The 25,544-nt window shown below is 45.0% G+C and overlaps 1 protein-coding gene across 4 annotated transcripts in view; it reads right to left on the bottom strand.

Annotated features, from left to right (window-relative positions):
* The window catches only part of GLIS1 (GLIS family zinc finger 1), a 238,392-nt gene that overhangs the window by 85,399 nt on the left and 127,449 nt on the right, over positions 1–25,544 (bottom strand). For all 4 annotated transcript variants that reach the window (XM_043877985.1, XM_043877984.1, XM_043877982.1 and 1 more), the window contains exon 3: positions 6,801–6,978. In XM_043877985.1, the coding sequence (XP_043733920.1) occupies positions 6,801–6,978 (178 nt within the window). The remainder of the gene's footprint in view (positions 1–6,800; positions 6,979–25,544) is intronic.

The following is a 25,544-nucleotide window of genomic DNA, read 5'->3' as shown; positions in this document are numbered from 1 at the left end:
CAGTTTCCTCACCCGTGAAAGGGTGCTGCCAGGATCAAGGGAGGAAGCAGGTGCTGTGACAGCCCTCTGGGAAGAGGACGGCAGGGTGAAGGGGGCCACCAGCCCAGCCATTATTACCGCCATCATCCTGGGGCTCTTTGGAGCCAGGGGTGGTGGGGTCATCACCTGTCCCTCTGCTGCCCAACGCGGCCCGGCAGCCCCATCCTCTCCCTCCCAGGGTCCCTGCAGCTCTGGCATTCTCAGCTCCAGCCTTGAGATGGCAGAGCGGAGACAGAACAGGAGAGAAGGAAAGTTAGAGCCCTCAGACATCACTGGCTCCAACACCATTGCTACCAAGAGGGCCGGGGGCTCACAGCAGCCACAAGCAGCAAACCAGCGACAGGGCTGGGACCAGAGCCTAGGTTCCCCTTCCCTCCCAGCGTGTGGACTTCCCATGTGCAGAACCTAACCTGGAGTGCTCCCTGGATGGGAGGCTGGGGAAAGGGCTCTTCTGTTCGGTTCTCAATTACACTTGAACAAGTCTCTGCCTCACTTCACCAGAGGCCTCTCTTCCTTCCCAGGAACTCTGCTGTCTAGAGCATGGTCACCAGGTGGAATCAGAGGGAGCAAACACATACCCCCAATCTCTAGGGCTGGGGACTCTGGGCCCACCATTGCCAGGAGAAAGCTCTGAGTAGCTTAAAGATAAGATCTGAAGTTGTGACTTTGTGGAGCTTAAAAAAAATAGTGCTCTTGGCGTGGTCATGATCCTGGGTCTGGTGAAGGTGGGCATGGGTGGGGAAGGGCAGCCAGATGAGCATCTGTTTGGAGCGATCGCTTTAAAAACAGACCGTTTATAAAATCGATGCCAGCGGGAATTTGCTGTGTGATGCAGGGAGCCCAACCAGGTGCTCTGTGACAGCCTAGAGGGGTGGGATGGGGTGGGAGGTGGAAGGGAGGTTCAAGAGGGAGTGGACATATGTATGCCTACGACCGATTCATGTTGGTGTATGGCAGAAACCAACACAGCATTGTAAAACAACTATCCTCCAATTAAAAATAAATAAATTAGAAAATAATAAAGCCAGGTTAAAGCAACCAACACTAGGAGAAGAGAAGAGCTGTGTTGTTCTGTGACTGAGTTACCTGAATTTGTGGTTTAGTTGCTAAGTCATGCCTGAATCTTTCGTGAGCCCATGGGCTATGGCCCACCAGGCTCCTCTGTCCATTGGATTCTCCAGGCAAGAACAGTGGAGTGAGTTGCCATGTCCTCCTCCAGGGGATCGTCTCAATGCAGGGATCAAACCCACATCTCCTGCACTGCAGGTGGATTCTTGACCACTGAGCCACTAGGGAAGCTAGCTACCTGAATAATCAACAGCAAAACCTTGACTGGCATCAGGCAGGGAAGGGTCAGCTCAGGCCCCAGGGTCTCCTGGCTCTGAATGCCAGCTAAGGCAGCCCCTCTTCTCGCCCTTGCTGTCCCTGTGAGGCCAGGCAGCCGTTCTGGCCCTGCTCTGCTGCAGAGGCCTGTCACCCCAGGCAATTCCCATCGCAATCTCTAGAAACTGTGAGCACAGGTCCCTAGAAAGAAGGAACAACTCCAGCCGCTTTCCCAGGGGCCGTCTCATGAACCCCAACAATACAACGACGCACGCATCTGCGGACCGCATGGCCAAATTCTTCAAGGGAGACACTACCATCTATTTGACTTAGGAATGAAGCAATGTGCCCAGCCCTCAGAGGCAGGCAGTGAGAGCAGGAGTTTGAACCCGATCTGTTTGAATCAGAGGGCACAGCATGAATGGAGAGACCCCAAGACACAAGGCAATCCAGTGGGAGGGAGAGGGCACAGGATGCAACTGGGTGTGGGGTGGGGCCTGGGGGCTCTTTTTCTTCAGGGAAATGAGGACGTTTGGAAGAGCCAGATGAGCAGCAGAAGCAGCAGCGACTCAGACTGACGCTGGTGTAGGGCCCTGGGTACAGACTCTGCTATGCTCTGACAAATGACATCCAAAATAACAAATGATGTTTCTGATCATCTCTACCAAAAAAAAAAAAAAAAAGGGAGGGGGGAATTCTGCTTCCTAAGCTTTGACTAGGTTAGTATAGTTTCTTCCATAAGATAGAAGAAATTTCACTGAGCAAACTAGATGCTGCCAGGGGAGCCTCAGTGAACAATCAAGCAGAGGAATGCATTTGACTGTCGCTAAACAATGCACAGATCAAAGTCTAAAAGGAGCTTGCTTACTCCTCGTCAGGTACTTAAACGTGTCCCCTTAAAATTCATAGTTTGAAGTCCTAACTCCCACTGTGACTGGATTTGGAGGTAGGACCTTTAGGGAGATAATTAAGGTTAAATGTGGAAATAGGGCAAGGCCCTGATCCAACGGGACTGGAGTCCTTGTAAGAAGACAAGACACCAGAGGTGTACACACCAAGAAAACACCCCGTGAGGACACAGGGAAGCAAGAAGGCGGCCATCTGCAAGCCAAGGAGAGAGCCCTCAGGAGAAACCAAACCTGCAGACACCCTGATCTTGGACCTCCAGAACTGTGAGGAAATAAATGTCTGTTCTTTAAGCCACCCAATCGGAAGGGTTTTGTTATGGCAGCCCAAGCAGACGAGCCATTGTTATTCAGTTACTAAGTCACGTTCGTTCAACTCTTTGCAACCCCATGAACTATAGCACACCAGGCTTCACTGTCCCTCACCATCCCCCAGAGTTTGCTCAAACACATGTCCATTGAGTCAGTGATGCCATCCAACCATTTCATCCCCTGTTGCCTGCTTCTCCTCTTGCCCTCAACCTTTGCCAGCATCAAGGTCTTTTCCAGTGAGTCAGCTCTTCTCATCAGGTGGGAAATACTGGAGCTTCAGGTTCAGCATCAGTCATTCCAATGAATATTCAGGACTGATTTCCTTTAGAACTGACTGATTCGATCCCCCTGCAGTCCAATGGACTCTCATGAGTCTCCTCTAGCACACAGTTTGAAAGCTTCAGTTCTTCAGCGCTCAGCCATCTTTTATGGTCCAATTCTCACATCTGTACATAACTACTGGAAAAACCATAGCTTTGACAATATGGACCTTTGTGAGCAAAGTGATGTCTCTGCTTTTTAATACGCTGACTAGGTTTATCCTAACTTTCCTTCCAAGGAGCAAGTGTTTTTTTAATTTCATGACTGCAGTCACTGTCTGCAGTGATTTTGAAACCCAAGAAAATAAAATCTGTCACTGCTTCCACTTCCCCCATCTATTTGCCATGAAGTGATGGGACTTGATGCCATGACCTTAGTTTTATGAATGTTGAGCTTTAAACCAGCTTTTTCACTCTCTTTCATCAAGAGGCTCTTTAGTTCCTCTTCACTTTCTGCCATTTGGGTAGTATCATCTGCTTATCTGAGGTTATTGATATTTCTCACAGTAATCCTGATTCCAGTTTGTGCTTCACCCAGCCCAGCATTTCGCATGATGTACCCTTCATAGAAGTTAAATAAGCAGGGTGACAATACACAGCCTTGATGTACTCCTTTCTCAACTTTGAACCAGTCTATTGTTCTATGTCCAATTCTAACTGTTGCTTCTTGACCTGTATACAGGTTTCTCAGGAGACAGGTAAGGCTGTCTGGTATTCCCATCTCTAAGAATTTTCCACAGTTTGTTGTGATCCACACAGTTAAAGGCTTTCGTGCAGTCAATGAAACAGAAGTGGATGTTTTTCTGGAATTCCCTTGGTTTCTCTATGATCCAACAAATGTTGGCAATTTGATCTCTGGTTCCTGTGCCTTTTCTAAACCCAGCTTGTACATCTGGAAGTTCTCAGTTCATGTACTGCTGAAGCCTAGCTTGAAAGATTTTGAACATTATCTTGCTAGCATGTGAAATGAGTGCAATTGTGTGGTAGTTCGAACATTCTTTGGCATTGCCTTTCTTTGGGGTTGGAATGAAAACCGACCTTTTCTTTATCCTGTGACCACTACTGAGTTTTCCAAATTTGCTGGCATACTGACTGAAGCACTTTAACAGGATCATCTCTTAGGGTTTTTAATAACTCAACTGGAATTCCATCACCTCCACTAGCTTTGTTCGTAGTAATGCTTCCTAAGGCCTACTTGACTTCACACTCCAGGATACCTGGCTATAGGTGAGTGACCACATCATCGTGGTTATCTGGGATACTAAGACCTTTTTTGTACAGTTTTTCTGTGTTTTCTTGCCACCTCTTCTTAACCTCTTCTACTTCTGTTGCATCCTTACTGTTTCTGTCCTTTTATTGTGCCCATCTTTGCATGAAATGTTTCCTTGGTATCTCCAATTTTCTTGAAGAGCTCTCTAGTCTTTCCCATTCTATTGTTTCCCTCTATTTCTTTGCATCGTTCAGTTAAGAAGGCTTTCTTAACTATAAGGCTTTCCCTGTTATTCTCTGGACTCTGTATTTAGTTGAATATTGAATATATCTTTCTTTTTCTCCCTTACCTTTACTTCTCTTCTTTTCTCAACCATTTGTAAAGCCTCTCAAACAACCACTTTGCCTTCTTGCTTTTCTTTTTCTTTGGGATGGTTCTGGCCACTGCCTCCTATACAATGTTATAAACCTCCGCCCATAGTTCTTCTGGCATCCTGTCTGCCAGACTAATCCTTCAAATCTATTCATCACCTCCACTGTATAATCATAAGGGATATGATTTAGGTCACACCTGAATAGTACAGTGTTGTTCCCTACTTTCTTCTATTCAAGCCTGAATCTTGTGATAAGGAGCTCTTGATCTGAGCCACAGTCAGTTCCAGGTCTTGTTTTTGCAGACTGTATGGAGCTTCTCCATCTTCAGGTGCAAAGAATATAATCAATCTAATTTCAGTATTCACCATCTGGTGATGTCCATGTGCAGAGCTGTCTCTTGTGTTGTTGGAAGAAAGGGTTTGCTATGACCAGTGTGTTCTCTTGACAAAACTCTGCTAGCCTTTGCCTGATTCATTTTTTATCCCAAGGCCAAACTTGCCTGTTACCACCGGGAACTCTTGACTTCCTACTTTTGCATTCCAATACCCTATGATGAAAAGGTTATCTTTTTTTGGTGTCAGTTCTAGAAGGTCTTGTAGGTCTTCACCCGGTCCGTCAACTTCAGCTTTTTCGGCATTAGTTGTTGAGGCATGGACTTGTAATACTTGTATTACTTGATGTTGAATGGTTTGCCTTGGAAACAAAATGAGATCATTCTGTCATTTTTGAGATTGCACCCAAGTACTGCATTGTGGACCCTTTTGTTGTCTAGGAGAGGTACTCCACTTCTTCTAAGGAATTCTTACCCACAGTAGTAGATGTAATGGTCATCTGAATTAAATTTGTCTGTTGTCATCCATTTTAGTTCACTGATTCCTAAGATACCAATGTTCACTCTTGCCACCTCCTGCTTAGCTACGTTCAATATAACTTGATTCATGGATGTAACATTCCAGGTTCCTGCTCAGTACTGTTCTTTACAGCGTCAGACTTCACCTTTACTACTAGACACATCCACAACTGAGCGTCATTTCCACTATGCCCCAGCTGCTTCATTCTTTCTGGAGCTATTAGTAATTGCCCTCCACTCTTCCCCAGTAGCATATTGCACAACTTCTGACCTGAGGTGGGTGGGGGTGGCTCATCTTCTGATGTCATATCTTTTGCCTTTTCATACTGTTCATGGGGTTCTGGCAGCAAGAATACTGGAGTGGATTGCCATTCCCTCCTCCAGTGGATCACGCTGTGTCAGAACTCTTCACTATTACCCACCCATCTTGAGTGGCCCTGCAGGCACGGCCCATAGCTTCACTGAGTTGCACAAGCAGATTAATACACTGATGTAAATCAGAAGTCTTACTGATATCAAAGAAAGCCACAGAGAGTCTATAGTCTCAAAGAAAATGGTTCCATGTGGGAAGAATAAGCCCCCTGCTAACTAGGACTCTCTCCCATCATGAAGCTCTCACTGAAGAGTAAACTCTGTTGGGGAGACCTTTACTTCCTTCACCAAGGCACCCCCACTCCCAGGATGAACCATGATGCCCAGCACAGAACTGGGGCTTGATAAATGATTGGTGAAGGAATCAACTATAAACGGGCGAGTGGGCCAGTTTTAGACTTTCTGATCAGTGAGACAGGTCCCAGGAGAGCAGCCCCAGGCAGTGGATGAAGGCCCTGGGGCTGAGTGGGTGGGTGCAGAGGCCTGCCTGGGGATGGTCTCTGCCTGTCAGCAAACTAGAGGGCATAGCAACAAGGTTGGGACCCTTGGAGAAGTCTCAGGAGGCGGCGTTCAGTCCCACATGCAATCTGACGTGAGTATCTCTTCAGAGGTACATGTCACTGGAAATGCACCAGCATTGAATGATGGTTACGTGGCAGAGTTCTATGGGGCAACGGCTTCCTGGGGCAGGAGGAACTCCTGGGTGGAGGAACTCCTCTCCACTCTAGGAACGGTCCAGGGATGGACACTACACTGTGCATGAACCCTGAGCTGAGGTCTCCCTCCCCAACTTCTCTACCATCCTCTGAATCTTATTCTTCCGAAATGACTAATTCTAACAGTAAGCTCAGCTTCGGCAATGGGGAAACCCACCTCAGTAAGATCATTCCTACGTCTCATGAGGCACTGCAGTGCTGACATATGGAACCTAGACCAGGCAGCTATCCACATGCCTCACGGGCTCCAGCTGGTCTCTAGCCCTCCCATGCCTCAGTTTCCCTGTGTGTCCCATGAGCCAGGTCTGGAGACCCTAGGTCTGTGGGGCCTAGGGACCGTCTACAGAAGGCAGCTGATGCGTGGGGCTGGAGCGCGTACCTGCTGGGGTGGGGGAAATGCAGCAGCCTCTCGCAGGCGAGGGGGTGGCCCCGGGGTGGCGGGCTTCCTGTAGGGAGGAACAGGCCCTGGCGGCAGGTGGGGCCAGGTCCCTCGGCAAGGTCCAGATCCAGCAGACTCTTCTCCGAGCCTGGAGTGCAGTGGCCGTAGCTCCCGTTCACTATGCAGAGAGGGACAAGAGGAGACAAAGTGAGTGGGGACGGGCTGTAGAAGGTGTGGGTACAGGGCAGTCACTGGGGTACACATGGCACCGAGCCCCTTGGGCAATACTGCCCGAGTCTCTGCTGCACCAGGCACTGGGGACACCTATTAATTCCCATAATCACCAACGAGGTCTGTAATAAAATCCCCAGTTCTCAGATGCAGATGCTGAGCTCCAGTGGGTAACTGTTCATCTTCATACAAACACAGAACACTTACAACATACCAGACACTATTCCGGGTGCGGGAAACATGGTGGGCTAGACAACATGCACTCCTGCCTCTTGGAGTTGACAATTTAGGATTCTGGCACTTATTTGACAACATGCACGGCCACAGTGGGGGCTGGGTGCCCAATGGGTGTGTGTCACCGACATTTATAGGTCAAAGAGGAGGTGCTCACTAAGCAGCATGTGTTCTTGTTATCACCAAAGCTCAATGCACGTTGTTCTCCAAATTGCGTTACGTGTTCTTGTTATCACCAAAGCTCAATGCATGTTGTTCTCCAAATTGCGTTACTCCACAGAGGCACGGTACACAGTTATTCACACCTCTCTATCTCCGTGGTTCTTTGACGGGCTATCACAGGCCCTGCTGTGCCCAACTCCTGGATTTTTAAGGAGACAAACTGAGGTAGATATGCCTCAATTAGTCTTGAAATCTATGTGCATGCTCAGTCGTGTTCAACTGTTTACAGTCCCATGGACTGTAGTCTGCCAGGCTATTCTGTCTATGGGATTCCCCGGGCAAGACTACTGGAGTGGGTTGCCATTTCCTACTCCAGGGGATCATCCTGAATCAGAGACTGAACCTGCATCTTCTGCGGCTTCTGCATTGGCAGGTGGATTCTTTACCTCTCTGCCATCTCGGAAGCCCCTTGAAATCTACAGAAAGCCCTTAAAAACTATATAAAGTATAAACAAATGTTAGGCATGGTTGCTACATGTTCACTGCCCCCTCTGCATCTCAGTTTCCTCATTTACAGTGTGATGAGGGTTAATCCAAAGCCTGTCTTCCTGAACTTTCCACCCAGTCACTTGCCAGGGTTATGCTAACGAGGAAAGGGTATGGGCTTCAGGGCCTGGTGAGGCCCACGTGAGCCCCTCCTGCCCCCAACCAAGCCTGTGACTCAGACAAGTCCTTCCCCAAGGCTGAGTCCCCCAGTACAAAATAGGGACAGCCATCCAGGTTCTCCAGATATGTTGTCAGGTGTTGAGAGCCGAGGTGCAGAGCCCCCAGGCAAGCGTGGGTGCCTAGTAAGAGGGATACCAGGAGTGGAAAGTGCTCTTAACATCAAACAGCACTCTGAAAAGTACAGAGTGTCTGATGGAGGTGATAAAACATTACGAACAGGCCCAAGGGGGCTTTCCCAGTGGCTCAGGGGTAAAGAATCCTACTGCGATGCAGGAGATGTGGGTTCGATTCGTAGGTCGGACAGATCCTCTGGAGAAGGAAATGGCAACCCACTCCAGTATTCTTGACTGGGAAATTCCATGGACAAAGGAGACTGGAGGGCTACAATCCATGGGGGCACAAAAGAGTCAGACACGACTTAGTGACTAAACAACAAAAGGCCCAAGGACTGTCTGGGGACTGTCAACACTGAGCAAGATAAACCAGTAAGATGGGAAAAGAGCTGATATCAGTGCACAATTAGCCCGGAAGTGTAAGGACAAGGACAAGAGAAGTGCCCTTTGCTGAGCAGTATGCGCAGGTCCTCACTCCCCTGCCTCATCGGGGCCTCCTGCTGCCCTTGCAAGGACAGATCAGGGTTATACCCATTGTACAGAGGAGAAAGTAGAGGCTCAGGACGGCTAAACTGCTCACTTTATCACACAGCTAGTAACAGTCTGGGTCATGCCCATCAGACCCAAACCCCATGTTTTAATCCCTATGTGATAAAAAGTGGCCTCTCAGAGTGACAAAAGTCCAACCTCATTCTCAAGGATCCAGCTCCCCCAAGCCTAATTCTACCCTGCCTGCCACCACGGCAGCCCTTTCACAGGAGGCCAGACCCTCAGTGCTAATTCGCCATGTGCCCAAAGCTCCAGCAGACACAGGCATTCACCTGCCAAGCTCTTTACAGTTTGCAGGTGAGAATGCAATGCTCTCAAGGTCCCAGGGCAGCTGACGCATCTCCAGACAAGCATGTCCTCAGAAGTGGCCCTCTGGTCACTTTCTCAGGCCAAGCACTGGCCAACGTCCTGCTGTGAGGAAACCTCACTCCCGCCGGCTTTGGCTGCTGCTTGGCCAGCCCCTCACAAGCTTATTTTTTAATAAATTGACCGTTTTTTAATTAAAAAGAAATCCCTGGTAACAAATGTGAACAGCCTGAGTTAATGAGAGCAGGCTGCCACTCATTTAATTCTGTCTCTGCTTGGCGGTCTCTGCCTTTCCCACATCATTTCTGCTTGTGATTTTATTGTCCCATTGAGGCAAACCCTGGGACTGAGCCTCAGAAAACTGTGGATAATTTTATGACCATTAATAGCATTTGGCACAAAGACAGCTTCATCATCACGTGGGGCTGTTCTGCCAGGGTCTTTCTTCCAGAGCCTTTGAGTCAAGGATGTGGTTCTGAGGTTCTTTACCCAACAGGCCCGTTGGGTAACCTACCCACTCTGGGTTACCTGCTCCTTCTTCCCACAGGAAGACATGTGGAGAGATGGAAGGTAAGGCCCCGGAAGGTGCCCAGCAGCCCAGCATCTATCAAGTCCTATTCATCAAGCCTTCCCACTTGATTACCAGGAACATTTGATTCTTTGAAGCATTCATCCCTGTGAGGTGGACTCATTACAGCCATTTTCCAGATGAGAAAAGTTGAGATTTGCAGATTAGGTGCCTTCCCCTAGGCACTGAGGTCTGTAAGAGGTAGGGTCACAACACAAACCCAGATCCCTCAGACTTCAAAGCTCAAGTCCCGTCCTGTTGCCTCTCAGTCAACTGATCAATAACTGTGGACTCTGAGGCAAGCATCCCCAACTTCGACTCCAATAAGATCATGTTGCGGAGCCTCTGGGGAAGTCAAAGTACACTCATTACAATGACTCCTAAACTCCAATCTTTGCAACAACTCTGCCAGGTGGTAAGACCACTCCATCTGAGACAAAGACTCAGAGAAGTTTAGTGGGTTACCAAGGTCACACAGAGAGTAAGGGGCTCAGCTGAGATATAAACCCATCACCTCTCGGGGGAAGAAATAGTCATTACTAGACCAACAGTTGGGGACTACTGGCTTCTTCTCCACTGGACACAGTAAGAAGCTTTCCTACACTAAACAAAGGGAAGGAGAGAGGAAGGAGCCCCTTGGTCACTGTTTGGCACTACTCGGGGCTCCAAGTCCATTCAAGCCCTGGTCTTACGTGACCCTCACAGCACCCTGATGAAAGCACTGGCCTCCCCACCTCACAGAGGGACAGAAGCACCAGAGCTGGCAAGTGGCCACCCGAGGTCACATGGCAACTGCTAAGTCCAAACCCAGGTCTCCGCAAACCCATGCCAGACCCTGTTCCAGGCCACATGCATTCTCAAAACCTAGAAATTAAAGCAGAGGCTGTGTCCCAGAGATGCCGCCACTACTGGAAAGATGTGGTTACTGTCATTCTGCAACCCTGGGCCCCCCCACTGCCTTTCTGCCTGTTGGCATTTAGCCTCTCTGTCCCCAAGGGCATCGCAGGGCCTACCCTGGCTTACTGTCTGTCTCCAGGAAGCAGGGGTGGCGTCCTTCTCTGGGAAGGCAGGGAAATGAGAGGGACACATCAGCCCCGCTGCCCTGAGGCAGCTGTGGGTACCCTAAAAAGGGACTGGCACCCAGAAGTTATGCCTCCCTCTGTACCACAGGGAGCCAAAAGCAGACCTCGGACTTGGTTCTCCCCACATAACTGAAGCTTCTTGGGAGGCTTGGAGGGTGACAGGATCCTCTTTATTTTTGCAAATTGATGAGAAAAGCTAGAATGTCAGGCCTGGGACTGAGTAACCATCTATTTTACTAATAGATAAAGAAACTGAGGCTCAGAGAGGGTCAGGACCTGCTTTAGTCACACAGAAAATCCATAGAAGAACCTGGACTGGCACACCCCCGGCTAGGTTAAGAGTTTGGTTTGGTTTCCTCTGCAAGTCTCAGTTTTCTTATCTGTAAAATGGTGCTGACACCTACCTCACAAGATTGTGGGGACAATTAAGTGAGATCACGAACACAATGCATTTGCCATGGTGCCTAACTCACATTAAGCACTTAAAAAGCAATAGTGATGATAATAATAACTACTTCTTCCATTTATCCCTGAGTCTAGTTCAGGGCTGGAGGCAGGGCCCTGTGTGAGAAGTATGACCCCGGGATGGTCAGGTCTGGATGACCCTGAGACCAGGCTCAGAAGGACAAACCCCCAAAGCTAAGGTATCACCAAATGTAGGACTGGGCAGCCTGAATGAGGTCACAGCCAGCAAATCCAAAGAAAGTGGCTCTAGTTACACACCACAGCATTTTGCAAATTACCGTAATGACTTGGCTATAAAGTGGTACCATATATAAGGTGACTCCCCACAGGAATTTTAATTTACACTGAAAACTGCCAAGTCTGCATGAGAAGGACAATGATGCATTCAGCATCTCAGGCCCAGATGCCACCTCCTTGTCCCAGGAACAGCCACTGGCTGGGTCTAGGAAGGCCTACATGATGACTGCTCCTTGTTAATGGATAGGCAGACTTTTAGTGCTCACCAGGTGCCCGGTTAGTGATACGGTACTGCAATTTACAGTCCATAAAACATTTCATGGCCACCCCCTATGAGCTTTGCTACAACCCCCAGAAGCTGGCCAGGGAGGCTCCGAGGGGGCAAACAATTCGCCCAAGCTCACACAGCAAATGCAGGGCTCAGATAGCAAACTTTCTCTGTATAGGCAAGACAGTACGTATTTTAAGCTCTACAGGCCATACATTCTCTGCCACAACTACCTGAATCTGTTTTACTGTGAAAAGCAGCCACAGACAACATGTAAACAGAAGATGGGGCTGTGTGCCAATAAAACTTTATTGAGAAGAGCTCACTGGCTCTTGGACTGTAACATACTGACCCCAATCTAGTGCAGCAGTTAGAGGTGGGCTTTACAATTACACCTTTCTACATCTGTAAAACAGGAGCATTTTACAGGAGGGAGCTGATGACATGAAAATCACTGTCTGCTCTGACTGCAGGGCCGGCCCTTGGTGGCATCTGATAAATGAAGGTGCCTTCAGCCTGGTTTGGGGGTCCCCACAGCCTGGGCTCACCCCCTATCCGGGCATTACCTCCCACTCCCACAGCACTTTGCTGTCATGCTGCATTTCCCCCTGCCCTCCACTCAGGGTGCATGACGCCTTCCAAATCCCTCTGGGCCCCCAAAGTTCAGCAGAAGTGCATCTCCTTCTGGAATGTTCTTTGATCTTTCCCGCTCTCCCACCTCTGCATAGGTCAGTCCCTGCAAACAGTTGCCAGTTAGGGTGCACCTAACCCAGCATCTGCCAAATACTTGACATGTTTGATCTCCCAGTTCAGTTCAGTTCAGTCGCTCAGTTGTGTCCGACTCTTTGAGACCCCATGGACTGCAGCATGCCAGGCTTCCCTGTCCATCACCAACTCCTGGAGCTTACTCAAATTTATGTCCATTGAGTCAGTGATGCCATCCAACCATCTCATCCTCTGTTGTCCCCTTCTCCTCCTACCTTCAATCGTTCCCAGCATCAGAGTCTTTTCCAATGAGTCGGTTCTTCCTGTCAGGTGGCCAAAGTATTGGAGCTTCAGCATCAGTTTTATCTCTAAATCTCAACATCACCACAAGGTGGGGACTGTAAGACTCTAATCTATACCCCCACACTGATGCTTTCACATGCAGTTAAAGCCTGGCCTCCCCTAGAGTCTGTGAAATCCTTCAGGACAAGGGTCTTGGAGCTCCAGAACTGCTGAATGTCAGTGCATCTTGACAAATGATTTTGTCCAACTTTCTTCACACACAGAAGAGAAAACAGGGGCTTGGACTGGGGAGAGACTGTTCCCAGTCACACAGCAAGCAGGTTCTCTTGACACCTGGCCCCACCAGGGCTTTTCCCCTCACTCTGAGCACATGGTTAGACCCACAGGAGGTGCTATGAAACATTGGGGAATGGGAGGCTACAACAATTGTCCAAAGTTCTCTTTCGTGCTTACTTTATGTCAGACATTGTGACTTGGGGAAACAGAACAAGTTTTGCCACACACACACACCTAGGTTGAATTCCTAGCGCCATCATTAACTTTCTGGCTGCTTGACCCTACTTTCTGAGCCTCAATTCCTTCATTTGTAAAAGAGGAATAAGAATCTCAGCTCCAAGGGTGGCTGTGAGGAGTAAATGAGATAACAGACGTAGAGGTGTGATACCAGTGTAGCCAGTACTTTAGTAAAAGTCTCTCTCTTACTTTCTTGACAGATGGGGACACACAGTCACAGCCTCCCTGGGGTGATGTGTCTCCAGCAACAGCAGCCTGTTCTCCCAGGCAGTGCACCCCAGTGGCCGCAGAGGGCAGCCTCAGGCCAACAGGGTCTTAAGTCTGACCCTGGGCTCTGCAGCCCCATCTCTGAGCCTCAGCTTTCCCCTGTGAGCAGTGGGAGTAGCAGGCCCAAGCAGAAGGAGCCCCAAACATCAGGGGACACCAGACTACATTCTCAGGCCCAGGGAGGTGAGTGCTGGCTCTCTAAGGGTGCTCAGCAGAAGCCAAGCTGGTGCTGCATCTGCATCCCAGGGGCCCTTCTTCCTCCATGCTGCCTCGTCATCCCCTCTTTTCCCACCTCATCAAACCCAAGGCCTAGAAATCAGCAGGAAGTGAGACCTTCTGAAAGAGGAGAAGTAGGAAGGCGGACATCCGAGCTTTTTCTCCAGTCTCAAAAGCCCTGCAGGATGGGCTGCTCAATTCTGAGCCCTCTTGGGGTGTCACAGGTCCCATCAGAGGGCCTGTAACCTTGCCAGGGCCCCTGGAGCTATAGAGCCTGATGCTTGAGGCCTCATGCCAGGCTTATGGCCGCCCAGCGTCCCTTACCCTGGATCACAAAAAACTCCATAAATTCCCCTTTAAATCTATGCTAGATTTATGGGGACTCAGGCCAGTAAAACCTGAGCATGCTCACTTCAGGATGGCACTGCAGAGAAAAGCAGAGCAAGCCTGCAACTCTGTCCCAACCAGGGCCAGGAACTGAGCAGCCCAAGGCTGGCTGCACATGGAGGTGCAGGTAAGTATATAAACAGATATATGCCAAGTTGCCCCTCAGACTCTCTTATTGCTATCAAATTAGCACATATTTTCCATAGAAAAAAATTAGAAAATGTATCAAGGCAACAAGTAGAAACTAAACATCATGTAAACAGTCATAAACCAGAGAGCCAGAGCAGACATGATCATGACTTCACATAAACTTCTGTGGTATTTCCCTAAGTATTCATGTAATTTTTCTTTTTTTTACAAAAAGAAGAATGATATGCTTATTTTCTTGTATTCCACCTTTTTCATTTAGTAATGCATCATGAATATTAAAGTTCATGAAGTGCCCATTATGTTCAACGCACAGTACTAGGCTCTTTTCTTGCCAGAATTACTAATGCCATTTTCCAGAGGAAGAGTAAGTGGCTTGCCCAAGGTCATGCATCTGTGGAATGGTGGAATCACAAAGAAAGCCCAGCTCTCTCAGACTTGGAAGGCAGTACTGACCCAGACATTGCTCCATATCATTAAGAGATTTAGGGTCAATGCAAGCTGATTGCTTTCCTACTGTATGCATCTGCCTGGACTGACATTACAAAATATCATATACTGGGTGGTTTAAAAAACAGAAATTTATTTTCTCACAGTTCTAGAGGCTGGAAGTCCATGATCAAGGTTCTCGCTGATTTGGTTTCTGGTGAGGGCTCTCTTCCTGGCTTGCAGACAGCCACCTTCTCACTATGTCCCTCATATGGCCTCTCCTAGTGGTTGCATGGAGGTAGAGGGGAGGAGAGAGAGAGCACCCACGTGCTCTGTGTCTCTTCTTATAAGAACACTAATCCCATTGGATCAGGGCCTCATCATCATGACCTCATTTAACCTTCATTACTTCCTTAAAGGTCCCATCTCCAAATACAGCCATACTATAGGTTACGGCTTTAACATCTGAATTTGGAGAGGGACACAAACATCCAGTCCATGATATTTAGCATACATTCTCTCCTTTCCTCACCCTAGTAGGGTCCTGTAATTCCACATCTATCTGTGGGGCTTAAGAAGGTGAGAAAGTATAACATAGCAGAAAAAGAGTGCAGATTCTAGGGTCTAACTGATGAGGACTGAATCCTGGTTTTGCCACTTACTAGCTGTGACCATGTCCAAGTTAAGTGACCTAACTTCTCTGCGCCACAGTTTATGTAGCTAAAAAGGGTTTACATACCAAACGTGAAGTACAAAGAACAGTACGCCTGGTACACAGCAGGCACTACGTAAATGTCTGCTCTCATTGTTCTTATCAATTTTTAGGGTAGGATACAGAAGTCTGAAGCAGTCAGCACCTTTTAATCTCCCCAGCCACACTGCCACTGTGACTGGTTCAGGGACAGGCATGAAATGCAAGTTGGGAACTTCTCTTTGACATTAAGGAAAGAGCAGCCTCCACTCCTCTACATGGAAAACTGTCCATATTGAAAAATTACTAGCTGTCATCACTCAGACATTACTTTTGCCAATTATCTTTCTGAGGCAACAATGTATGTTAGACCTCTTCACTATGTTCTATATCTCTCTTATGCTCTTTCCTGAATTTTTCACCCTTTTTTAACTTTCATGTGCTGTCTAGATATTGTCTAATAACCTATTTTCCAATTTATCAATCTTCTCTTTAACGGCATCTAACCTATTAAGTCCTTATGATAAAAACTCTCCAGAAAGTGGGCATAGAGGGAACCTGAAAGTGAAGTGTTAATCATTCAGTTGTGTCCCACTCTTTGCAATCCCATGGACTGCAGCCTGCCAGGCTCCTCTGTCCTTGGAATTCTCCAGGCAAGAATACTAGAATGGGTAAGCCATTCCCTTCTCCAGGGGATCTTCCTGATCCAGGTATCAAACATATGTCTCCTGTGTTGCAGGAGGACTCTTTATCATCTGAGCCACCAGGAAAGACAGAAAGTGGGCAGAGAGGGAACCTACCTTAACATAATAAGGACCATATACAACAAACCCCAGGCTAAAATCATTCTTAATGGTGAAAAACTGAAAGCATTTCCTCTAAGATCAGGAACAAGATAAGGATGTCCACTCTTGCCACTTTTATTCAACGTAGTTTTGAAAATCCTAGTCATGGCAATCAGAGAAGAAACAGAAATAAAAGGAACCCAAACTGGAAAAGAAGAAGTAAAACTGTCACTGTTTGCAGATGACATGATACTATATACAGAAAAATTCTAAAGATGCTACCAAAAACTACTAGAGCTCATCAATGAATTCAGTAAAGTTTTAGTACACAAAATTAATACACAGAAATCTCTTGCATTCCTATACACTAACAGTGAAAGATCAGAAAAATAAATTAAGGAAATAATCCCACCTACCATCACATAAAAGAATAAAATACCTGGGCCTGACTCTACCTAAGGAGGCAATCCTTCAATGTTAGCTTAATTTTTCAAACAAATGAAATGAAATTTAATCAAACGCAGAAAGTACCATCTTATTTTGAAAAATCATAGTCTTTTTTTTCCAGCCCAAAGTTTTCTGATACCCAGGGAATTATTTTCTTGCCATCAGCTGAGAATCACTTGTTCATTATACCCAACAAACCAAATAGGTCTTTTCTGACAGTATCCAAATATGTACCTTCTCTTTAATTCCCATTCCAAAACCTTCATTAAGGCATTCCATTGATTATCATCAAAGACTTGGAAATCTTCACGTGAAAATCTTTTATAAAGTTTTTTGCCCCTATAGTATATCCCCTGTATCTTAATGCCTTTCAGACTGTAAGCCTTCTGAGCAGGGACCATGCCTTAATTTTGTCTTTGACTGCAAAACACATCTTGTGATGCATTTGTGCCCTATGAATATTGAATTATACAAATGATATGTAATGGACTCAACATAGCCACCTGTCAGTACAAAAGCTAAGTAAATGCTCACTGTTTTTTAAAAAGCACATCAACATAAAACACTGAGATTAAAATGACTGTCAGTGATGTCTAGTCCATTGGATGCTTTATTCAAAGCACTGTGCTCAAATGACAAAAACTGGATATCTATTTGTAGATAGATACTATGGCATCCCAGGGTTTTCCAGGTGGCACAATGGTAAAGAATATGCCTGCCAATGCAGGAGCTGCAGGACGCAGGAGACACAGGTTTGATCCCGAGGTCAGGAAGATCCTTTGGAGGAGGAAACGGCAACCCACTCCATATTCTTGCCTGAAAATTCCAAGCACAGAGGAGCCTAGAGGGCTACAGTCCAGGGGTTCGCAAAGAATCAGACATGACAGAGTGTGTACAAATGCACGCAAGAAGGCAAAAGGCCTCTACCCAGATACTGATGAAAAGTCAAAGATGCAAAAAATAGATTGAGAGATATACCATGTCCTTGGATTGGAAGAATCAATATTAATGACTGTACTACCCAAAGCAATCTACAGACTCAATGCAATCCCTATCAAATCACCAATGGCATTTTTCACAGAATTAGAACAACAAAAAAAAATTTCACAATTTGTATGGAAGCACAAACGACTCCAAATAGCTAAAGCAAACTTGAGAAAGAAAAGTGGTGCTGGAGGAATCAGATTCCCTAACTTCAGACTATACTACAAAGTATTAAAACAGTATGGTACTGGCACAAAAACAGAACTATTGATCAATGGGAATGGATAGAAAGTCCAGAGATAAACCCACACACCTATCATCAACTAATCTATGACAAAGGAGGCTAGAATACGCAATAAAGAAAAGAAAGTCTCTTCAATAAGCGGTGCTGGGAAAACTGGACAGTTACATGTAAAAGAATGAAATTGAAACACTCCCTAACACCATATGCAAAAATAAATTCAAAATGGATTAAAATCTAAATGTAAGGCTGGATACTATAAAACCCTTAGAGGAAAACAGGCAAAACACTCTCTGACATAAATTGAAGCAAGATCTTTTTTGATCCACCTCCTAGAGTAATGAAAATGAAAACAAAAATAAACAAATGGGACCAAATTAAACTTAAAAGCTTTTGCACAGGAAAGAAAACCATAAACAAAACAAAAAGACAACCCACAGAATGGGATAAATTATCTGCAAACATAGTGACTGACAAGGGATTAATCTCCAAAATATACAAACAGCTCATGCAATTCAATAACAAAAACACAAACAACCCAATCAAAAATGGGCAGATCCAAATAGACACTTCTTCAAAGAAGACACACACATGGCCAGAAAATACATGAAAATATGCTCTGCATCACTAATTTATTAGAGAAATGCAAAACAAAACTACAATGAAGTATCACTCAAACCAGTCAGAACAGCCATTATCAAAAAATTCTACAAACAATAAACGCTAGAGACAGTGTGGAGAAAAGGGAACCCTCTTGAACTGTTGGTAGGAAAAGATACTATGGAGAGCAGTATGGAGGTTCCTTAAAAAATTAAACTAGAGTTCCCATATGATCCAGCAATTCTAATCCTGGACATATACCCAGAGAAAATCAAAATTCAAAAAGATACATGAACCCCAATCTTCATTGCAGCACTATTTAAATAATAGCCAGGACATGGAAGCAATCTAAATGTCCATCAACAGAGGAATGGATAAAGAAGATGTGGTACATACATATAATGAAATATTACTCAACCTTAAAAAGAACAAAATAATGTCATTTGCAGCAACATGGATGAACCTAGAGATGATCATACTGAGTGAAGTAAATCAGACAGAGGACAAATATCGTATTATATTGCTTATACGTGGGATCTTTTCTAAAAAATGGTACAAGTGAACTCATTTACAAAACAGAAATAGAATCATAGATGCAGAAAATAATCTTTTGGTTACCTGGGGGTAGGGGGCAGCAGGGAAGGGGGAGGGATAAATAGGGAGACTGGGATTGACATATACACAATACTATTGGGTTGACCAAAAGATTTGTTTGGTTTTTTCCCCAAGTAGGCTAGTATTAATAGCACTTAATTGTCTTTAACTTCATTTGAAACAAATTTGTTAGACTGCATTGTGACATCTGTCATATCAGCGTGCATTTAAAAAACACATCAAAATTAGTAAATTTTTGTATAGCCCTTTTGATATTGAAGATGGAAGAAAGCAAGCAACATTTTTGGCATATTATGCTTTATTATTTCAAGAAAGGTTAACAACACAACTGAAACATAAAAAAAGATTTGTACAGTGTATGGAGAAGGTGCTGTGACTGATCAAACATGTCAGAAAGGGTTTGCAAAGTTTTGTGCTGGAGATTTCTTGTTGGATGATGCTCCATGGTTGGGTAGACCAGTCAAAGTTGATAAAGATCAAATCGAGACAATAATTGAGAATAATCAACGTTATACCACACAGGAGATAGCCAACATACTCAGAATATCCAAATCAAGAGCTGAAAATCATTTGCACCAACTTGGTTATGATAATCACTTTGATGTTTGGGTTTCACATAATTTAAGGGAGGGGCTTCCCTGGTAGCTCAGCTGGTAAAGAATCCACCTACAATGCAGGAGACCCCAGTTTGATTCCTGGGTCAGGAAGATCCCCTGGAGAAGGGATAGGCTACCCACTCCAGCATTCTTGGGCTTCCCTGGTGGCTCAGCTGGTAAAGAATCTGCCTGCAATGTAAGAGACCTGGGTTCGATCCCTGGGTTGGGAAGATCCCCTGGAGAAAGGAAAGGCTACCCACTCTAGTATTCTGGCCTGGAGTAATCCATGGACTATACAGTCCATGGGGTCGCAAAAAGTCAGACACAGCTAAGCGACTTTCACTTTAAGTTAAGCTAAAAAAACCTCCTTGACCATATTTCCACATGTGATTCTCTGCTGAAGCATAAGGAAAACGTTCCCTTTTTAAAACAAATTGTGATAGGTGGTGAAAAATGAATACTGTATAATAATGTGGAACGGAAGAGATCATGCCCAAGCGAAATTAATCACCTCCGACCACACCAAAGGCTGACCTTCATCAAAAGAAGGTGATGTTGTGTGTATGGTGGGATTGGAAAGGAGTCCTCCTTCTATTATGAGTTCCTTCCAGAACACCAAACGATTAATTCCAACAAATATTGCTCCCAGTTAGACCAACTGAAAGCAGCACTTGACAAAAAGCGTCTGGAATTAGTTGACAGAAGACTCAGAATCTCCCATCAGGATAACACAATATGGCATTGTTTATTTGATGATCAGACAAAAACTGTTACAGTTTAGCTGGGAAGTTCTGATTCATACAACACATTCACTAGACATTGCACCTTCAGATGCCCATTTGTTTTGGTCTTTACAAAATTCCCTTAATGGAAAAAATTTTAATTGCCTGGAAGACTGTAAAAGGCACCTGGAATAGTTGCTTGCTGGAAAAGATAACAAGTTTTGGGAAGATGGAATCATGAAATTGCCTTCAAAATGGCAGACAGTAGTGGAGCAAAATGGTAAATACATTGTTCAACGAAGTTTTTGGTGAAAATGAAAAATGTGTCCCTTATTTTTATTTAAAAACCAAAGGAACTTTTTGGCCAATCCAATATACATAAAATAGAAAACTAATAAAGACCTAGTGTATAGCACAGGGAACTCTACTTAATACTCTGCAGTGACCTATATGGGAAAAGAATTTAACAAAGAGTGGATATATGCACATGTATAACTGATTCACTTTGCTGTACTGTAGAAAGTAACACAATATTGTAAAGCAACTATACTCCAATAAAAATTTTTTAAATCCATTAAATCCATCTTTTGAGTTCTTAAATTTTTTGTTGTTTTTTAGTTTGTAGTTTTCCATTTGATTAATTTTTATAGCTTTCAGATATCTCTTGAAATTCTCAATTTGGTAATCTATGTTACTGAACACATTAATCACAGTTATTTTAAATCCTATATCCAATAAATCCAACATGTGGACCACCTGTGAGTCTGTTTTTGTATGTTTTCCCCCCATTGGGCCTGCCTCCTCGTATCCCTGGTAATTTCTGACTGAATCCAACATGAAATTTGTACAGGCTCCAAATGAAATCTTCCTCCAGAGAGAATTTCTTTCTGTTTCTCAAACGCAGTTAAAAGAGAGGAAGATCATCTTTACCCAGCCTAGAATTTCACTGTTTTAAAGCTGGGCTTTAGGTTTTGTAAAGGTTGCTCTCTTTCTGGTTCACCCTTTCTCCGAGGATGCTGCCCTTCAGAGACCCCAGCTGAAAGCTTGGGATGGCAGGACTCCTCTTCCTGGGTTGCCACTGAACTTCAATATAATTTCCCAGAATTTGAGGCTGTTGAAAGCTTTGCTTAGTTCCTCAGTCACTTAACTGCCACACTGTCGATTTCTCAGCCACACCAGCCTAGACCACTTAAGAATCAACAAATATCTTGGAAGGAAAAGCAACACTGAATGTTCAACTCATCTTTTTTTTTTTTTGTCATACATTGATATGAATCAGCCATTCAACTCATCTTTTGACACCGTCTATCTCCATGGAATCTTGGCCCCTCAAAATTTGCCTACTTTGGTGGGTGGCCCTAAACTCCCCTTTTTGTATCTCCAGCATTGTAAGGCTGCAGAAAGCTCCGTTCAGCTCTCTGACCCTCGGTGCTATACAACTTGCAATCTGGCAAATGCCCGAAAGGACGAAGTGGCACAGTGTCAAAGCCACCTCGGCATAATTCCTTTCTCTTCAGGGTGTTGGCCCCTCAAGTCCTGGTTGTCTTGGTAGTTCTTGATGCCTTCAAACAGTTGGGTTTCACATTTTATTCAGAGGAAAGGTTAGTCTGATATAAGCTTATTTGCCATGTTGTTGTTTTGTCGCTAAGTCATATCCGACTCTTTGCAACCCCACAGGCTGCAGTATGCCAGGCTTCCCTGTCCTTCACTGTCTCCTGGAGTTTGCTCAAACTCATGTCCATTGAGTTGGTGATGCCATCCAACCATCTTATCTTCTGTTGCCCCCTTCTCCTCCTGCCCTCAATCTTTGCAAAAAGCCCCTTCCAACATATGATTTTAATGACTGCATAGTGTTCCATTATATGATTGTATATACTTTATATAATCTATCTTTCATAGTTAGGATTAATGTTGTTTTAAAAGGTTAAAACTAGAAACAATCACATAATGAATGTCCTTATAGATCTGTTTTCATGTCCACCCACATTTATAGTTTTAGAATAACTTTCTAGATGTGAGACTGCTGAGTCAAAGGATATGCAAAATTTTAAAGAACTTTGCTATCTGCTGTTCACACTTCCTTCCAAAAGGAATATATCAGTTATATACCATCAGTAGTACAAGAAAATACCTGTTTCCTTCTACTCTTACCACTCTGGGTATTCTCACTTTTAAAAAAAAATGTTAATTTAACAGTTTCAAGGTCATTTATAATGGAAAAGAATAGTATATAGCCTGTATATCCAATAAATAGAAAAATGATTATATAAACTATAGTAAAGTTACTCTGGAAATTTTATATAGCTGTTAAATATAGTAAAATTCCATCATAATGCAATTAAGCATGGTCCGAAATCTTCAATTACTTTAAAATGCAAAGCCCTGTTATTCTACAGTTAAGTTTAAAATGGTATTTTTGGTGGCTTTTCAGTTAATATGTGGGGAAAGATGTTTTCATTTATTAGAAATGTCAGAAACAGCCCACTTATCACAAAGTACACACTACATCAGGAGCTAAGAAAACCTCAAATGGTTAGGAGGCAGTAACTTCCTAAACCCATAATCCCCTGCAACCTCCAGAGAAAAGAAGAACTCTCTTGTGGAGAGGCCGGACAAAAAACGGGAGCTACGGACAATGGCTACTCATATTTCATATGAAGGCATCTTATCTCAAGGTATCTTATCATGGGTTTTACTGGATTTACTAAAGGTTTTGATTACAAAGGAAAATAACTTTTAAGAATTATATTAAAAGAAATTCAAAATTCCATGTACATGAAATTAACTTGAATAGTAAAAAAAATAGAAAATCAATACATCAAATATTAATCATTCACTATTTAACATATGTCTATTGAATGCTGACTCTGTGCCAGGATGAGGCACAGGAATGCAGCGATGAACAAGGAAGGAAAATCTCTATTCTCATGGTGCTGACATTCTGATCACAGAGAAGACAATTTCAAAAGTCAAAACATAAATGTACACTACAATATCAAGTGGGGATAAATGTGAAATAAATTACAGATAACAAGCTAGAAAGTGCAGAGAGATAAGGACAGTTGGGGTGGGTTCCTCCGAGAGGCGGACATCTGCACAGAGGTTTGGTGAAAGGAAGGAGGGAGCCACATGGACACCTGGGGGAGGGGCTATCACATAGGGAGAAGTAGGTACAAAGGCCCCGAGGCTGGAGTGTTCTCCAGAGCAGGAACACAAGAAGGCCAGGTGTGACTGGAGCCCAGCGAGCAAGGATGAGAGAGACGTGTGATGGGGAAGCTGGGCTGACCTGCAGGATCTTGAGAGTCCTGCTGAGGCTCCAGGTTTGTTTGTTTTTCATTGTGCTTTTTGTTGCTGTTGTTTTGTTTTTGTTTGTTTGGGCCCCACCCAGTGCAGCATGTGGGATCTTAGTTCCCCAATCAGAGATCGAACCCAAGTCCCCTGCATGGACACATGGCGTCCTAACCACTGGACCACTGGGGAAGGTTCGAGGGTCCAGATTTCATACCAATGTAGCAGAAAGCCACAGGACGGTGACAGCAAGAGCAACCAGACTTGACTGATAGTGTGGAAGACTATCTGAGTTTCATGTTGAAAAAAGACTTTAAAAGAAAAAGAGTAGCTACAGGGAGAGAGTTGGCTTTATCAAAGCAGAGCTTTCTAAAACTTCCATTCCTTTTTGGATTGTCATGGTGATAACATGACTGCATTTGTCAAAACTCACAAAACTGTTCACACACACACTTTTTTTTTTAGTGATTTTTTACTGTACATAAATTTTAAAATATTTTAAAATCACTGTATTACATATTTCAAAATATTTCATATTGTTTCAATAACTGAAAAGACTGTGCCAAAATCCATCCTTGAGAATTGACCAAAGACAGCGCTGGGATAGACTGCGGCCCCTGACTCGGCACAGGCCGTCCTCCAGCACATGGGTGTGTGATAGGTCCCGTCCCTTCCAGTCCACCGCCACCAATTCCAGGGCACGGGGGGAGTGGGTACTCCCAGATGCTGGCTCAGAGGACCCCTGGGTACCCTTCCTGTTGAAGGTTTACAGAAGATGACAGCTTTGAGGAGACAGGCGCTTTCACAAGACATAAGCCGGCTGACAAGAGGGATGCACAGCCCGGGGAGTCCTCAGGACCCACGGCTTCCCCTCCTCAAGCTGCTCCGCAGGAGCCGCTGTTCTTTCCTGGCCCCTTCTGCAGTCTCACAGCCTCCCACCCCCCACCCTCCCCCTCTCCTCTCAGATCCTTCCCTAGAAAGGCTGCAGCTACACTAGATGTGGGCTTCCCGGGTGGCGCTAGTGGTAAAGAGCCAGCCTGCCCTTGAAGAAGACATAAGAGACCCAGGTTCAATCCCTGCGTCAGGACGATCCCCTGAAGGAGGGCATGGCAACCCACTCTAGTATTCTTGCCTGGAGAATCCCATGGACAGAGGAGCCTGCTGGGCCCCAGTCCGTAGGGTCACAAAAAGTCAGACAGGACTGAAGCTCCTTAGCACAGCAGAGCACACTAGAGGGAAATGACTGCTAGAGTTCCCAAGGAGACACACACACACGCCAGATTTCAGCTTGAATGAGTGAGGAAGCAGCAGCACAAAGCAGGGACCACAGGCTGCCAGAAGAAAGCATGGCACGCATTCAGCAGAGTCGCGTATTTCCCAGGGGTGGGGGAGGGGTGGTCTAGTAAATAAACTCTGATACCCCTAAAATTCTCAGACTCTACATTTCATCATAGTGAGTCATCGTGGTTCCAAAATTTAAGATTAGAGATTTCTAGGCATCTGGGATTCTAAAGTTCCATGATTCTCTCATTCTGAGATGATGCAATTACATACAGCTAAGCATTTAAATTACTATGGTTCTAATACCCTATGATGTTACAGATCAGACATAAGGAGATTCTCTGATTGCAAAGTTGCATAATCCCCATGTTTCTCAATCAGTAGGCCTGCCACTTCCTAGGGTGCCCTGAACCCCACACGAGTCCCTGCCTGGCCTAAACCATCAGAGAGCAACAGTTATGGTCACCAAAATCCCTTTGTTTTTGTCCAAGTCCCAAACAGGAGAGTAATGGGATGACAAGAAATCCAGAGGAAAAGGCTGTTAAAATCTATAAAAACTTCTTGAAGACAAACATATTCCATCTGT

Source organism: Cervus elaphus, chromosome 20, assembly GCF_910594005.1.
Source record: "Cervus elaphus chromosome 20, mCerEla1.1, whole genome shotgun sequence".
Taxonomy (NCBI): domain Eukaryota; kingdom Metazoa; phylum Chordata; class Mammalia; order Artiodactyla; family Cervidae; genus Cervus; species Cervus elaphus.
This window is presented reverse-complemented; position numbering and strand designations above follow the sequence as displayed.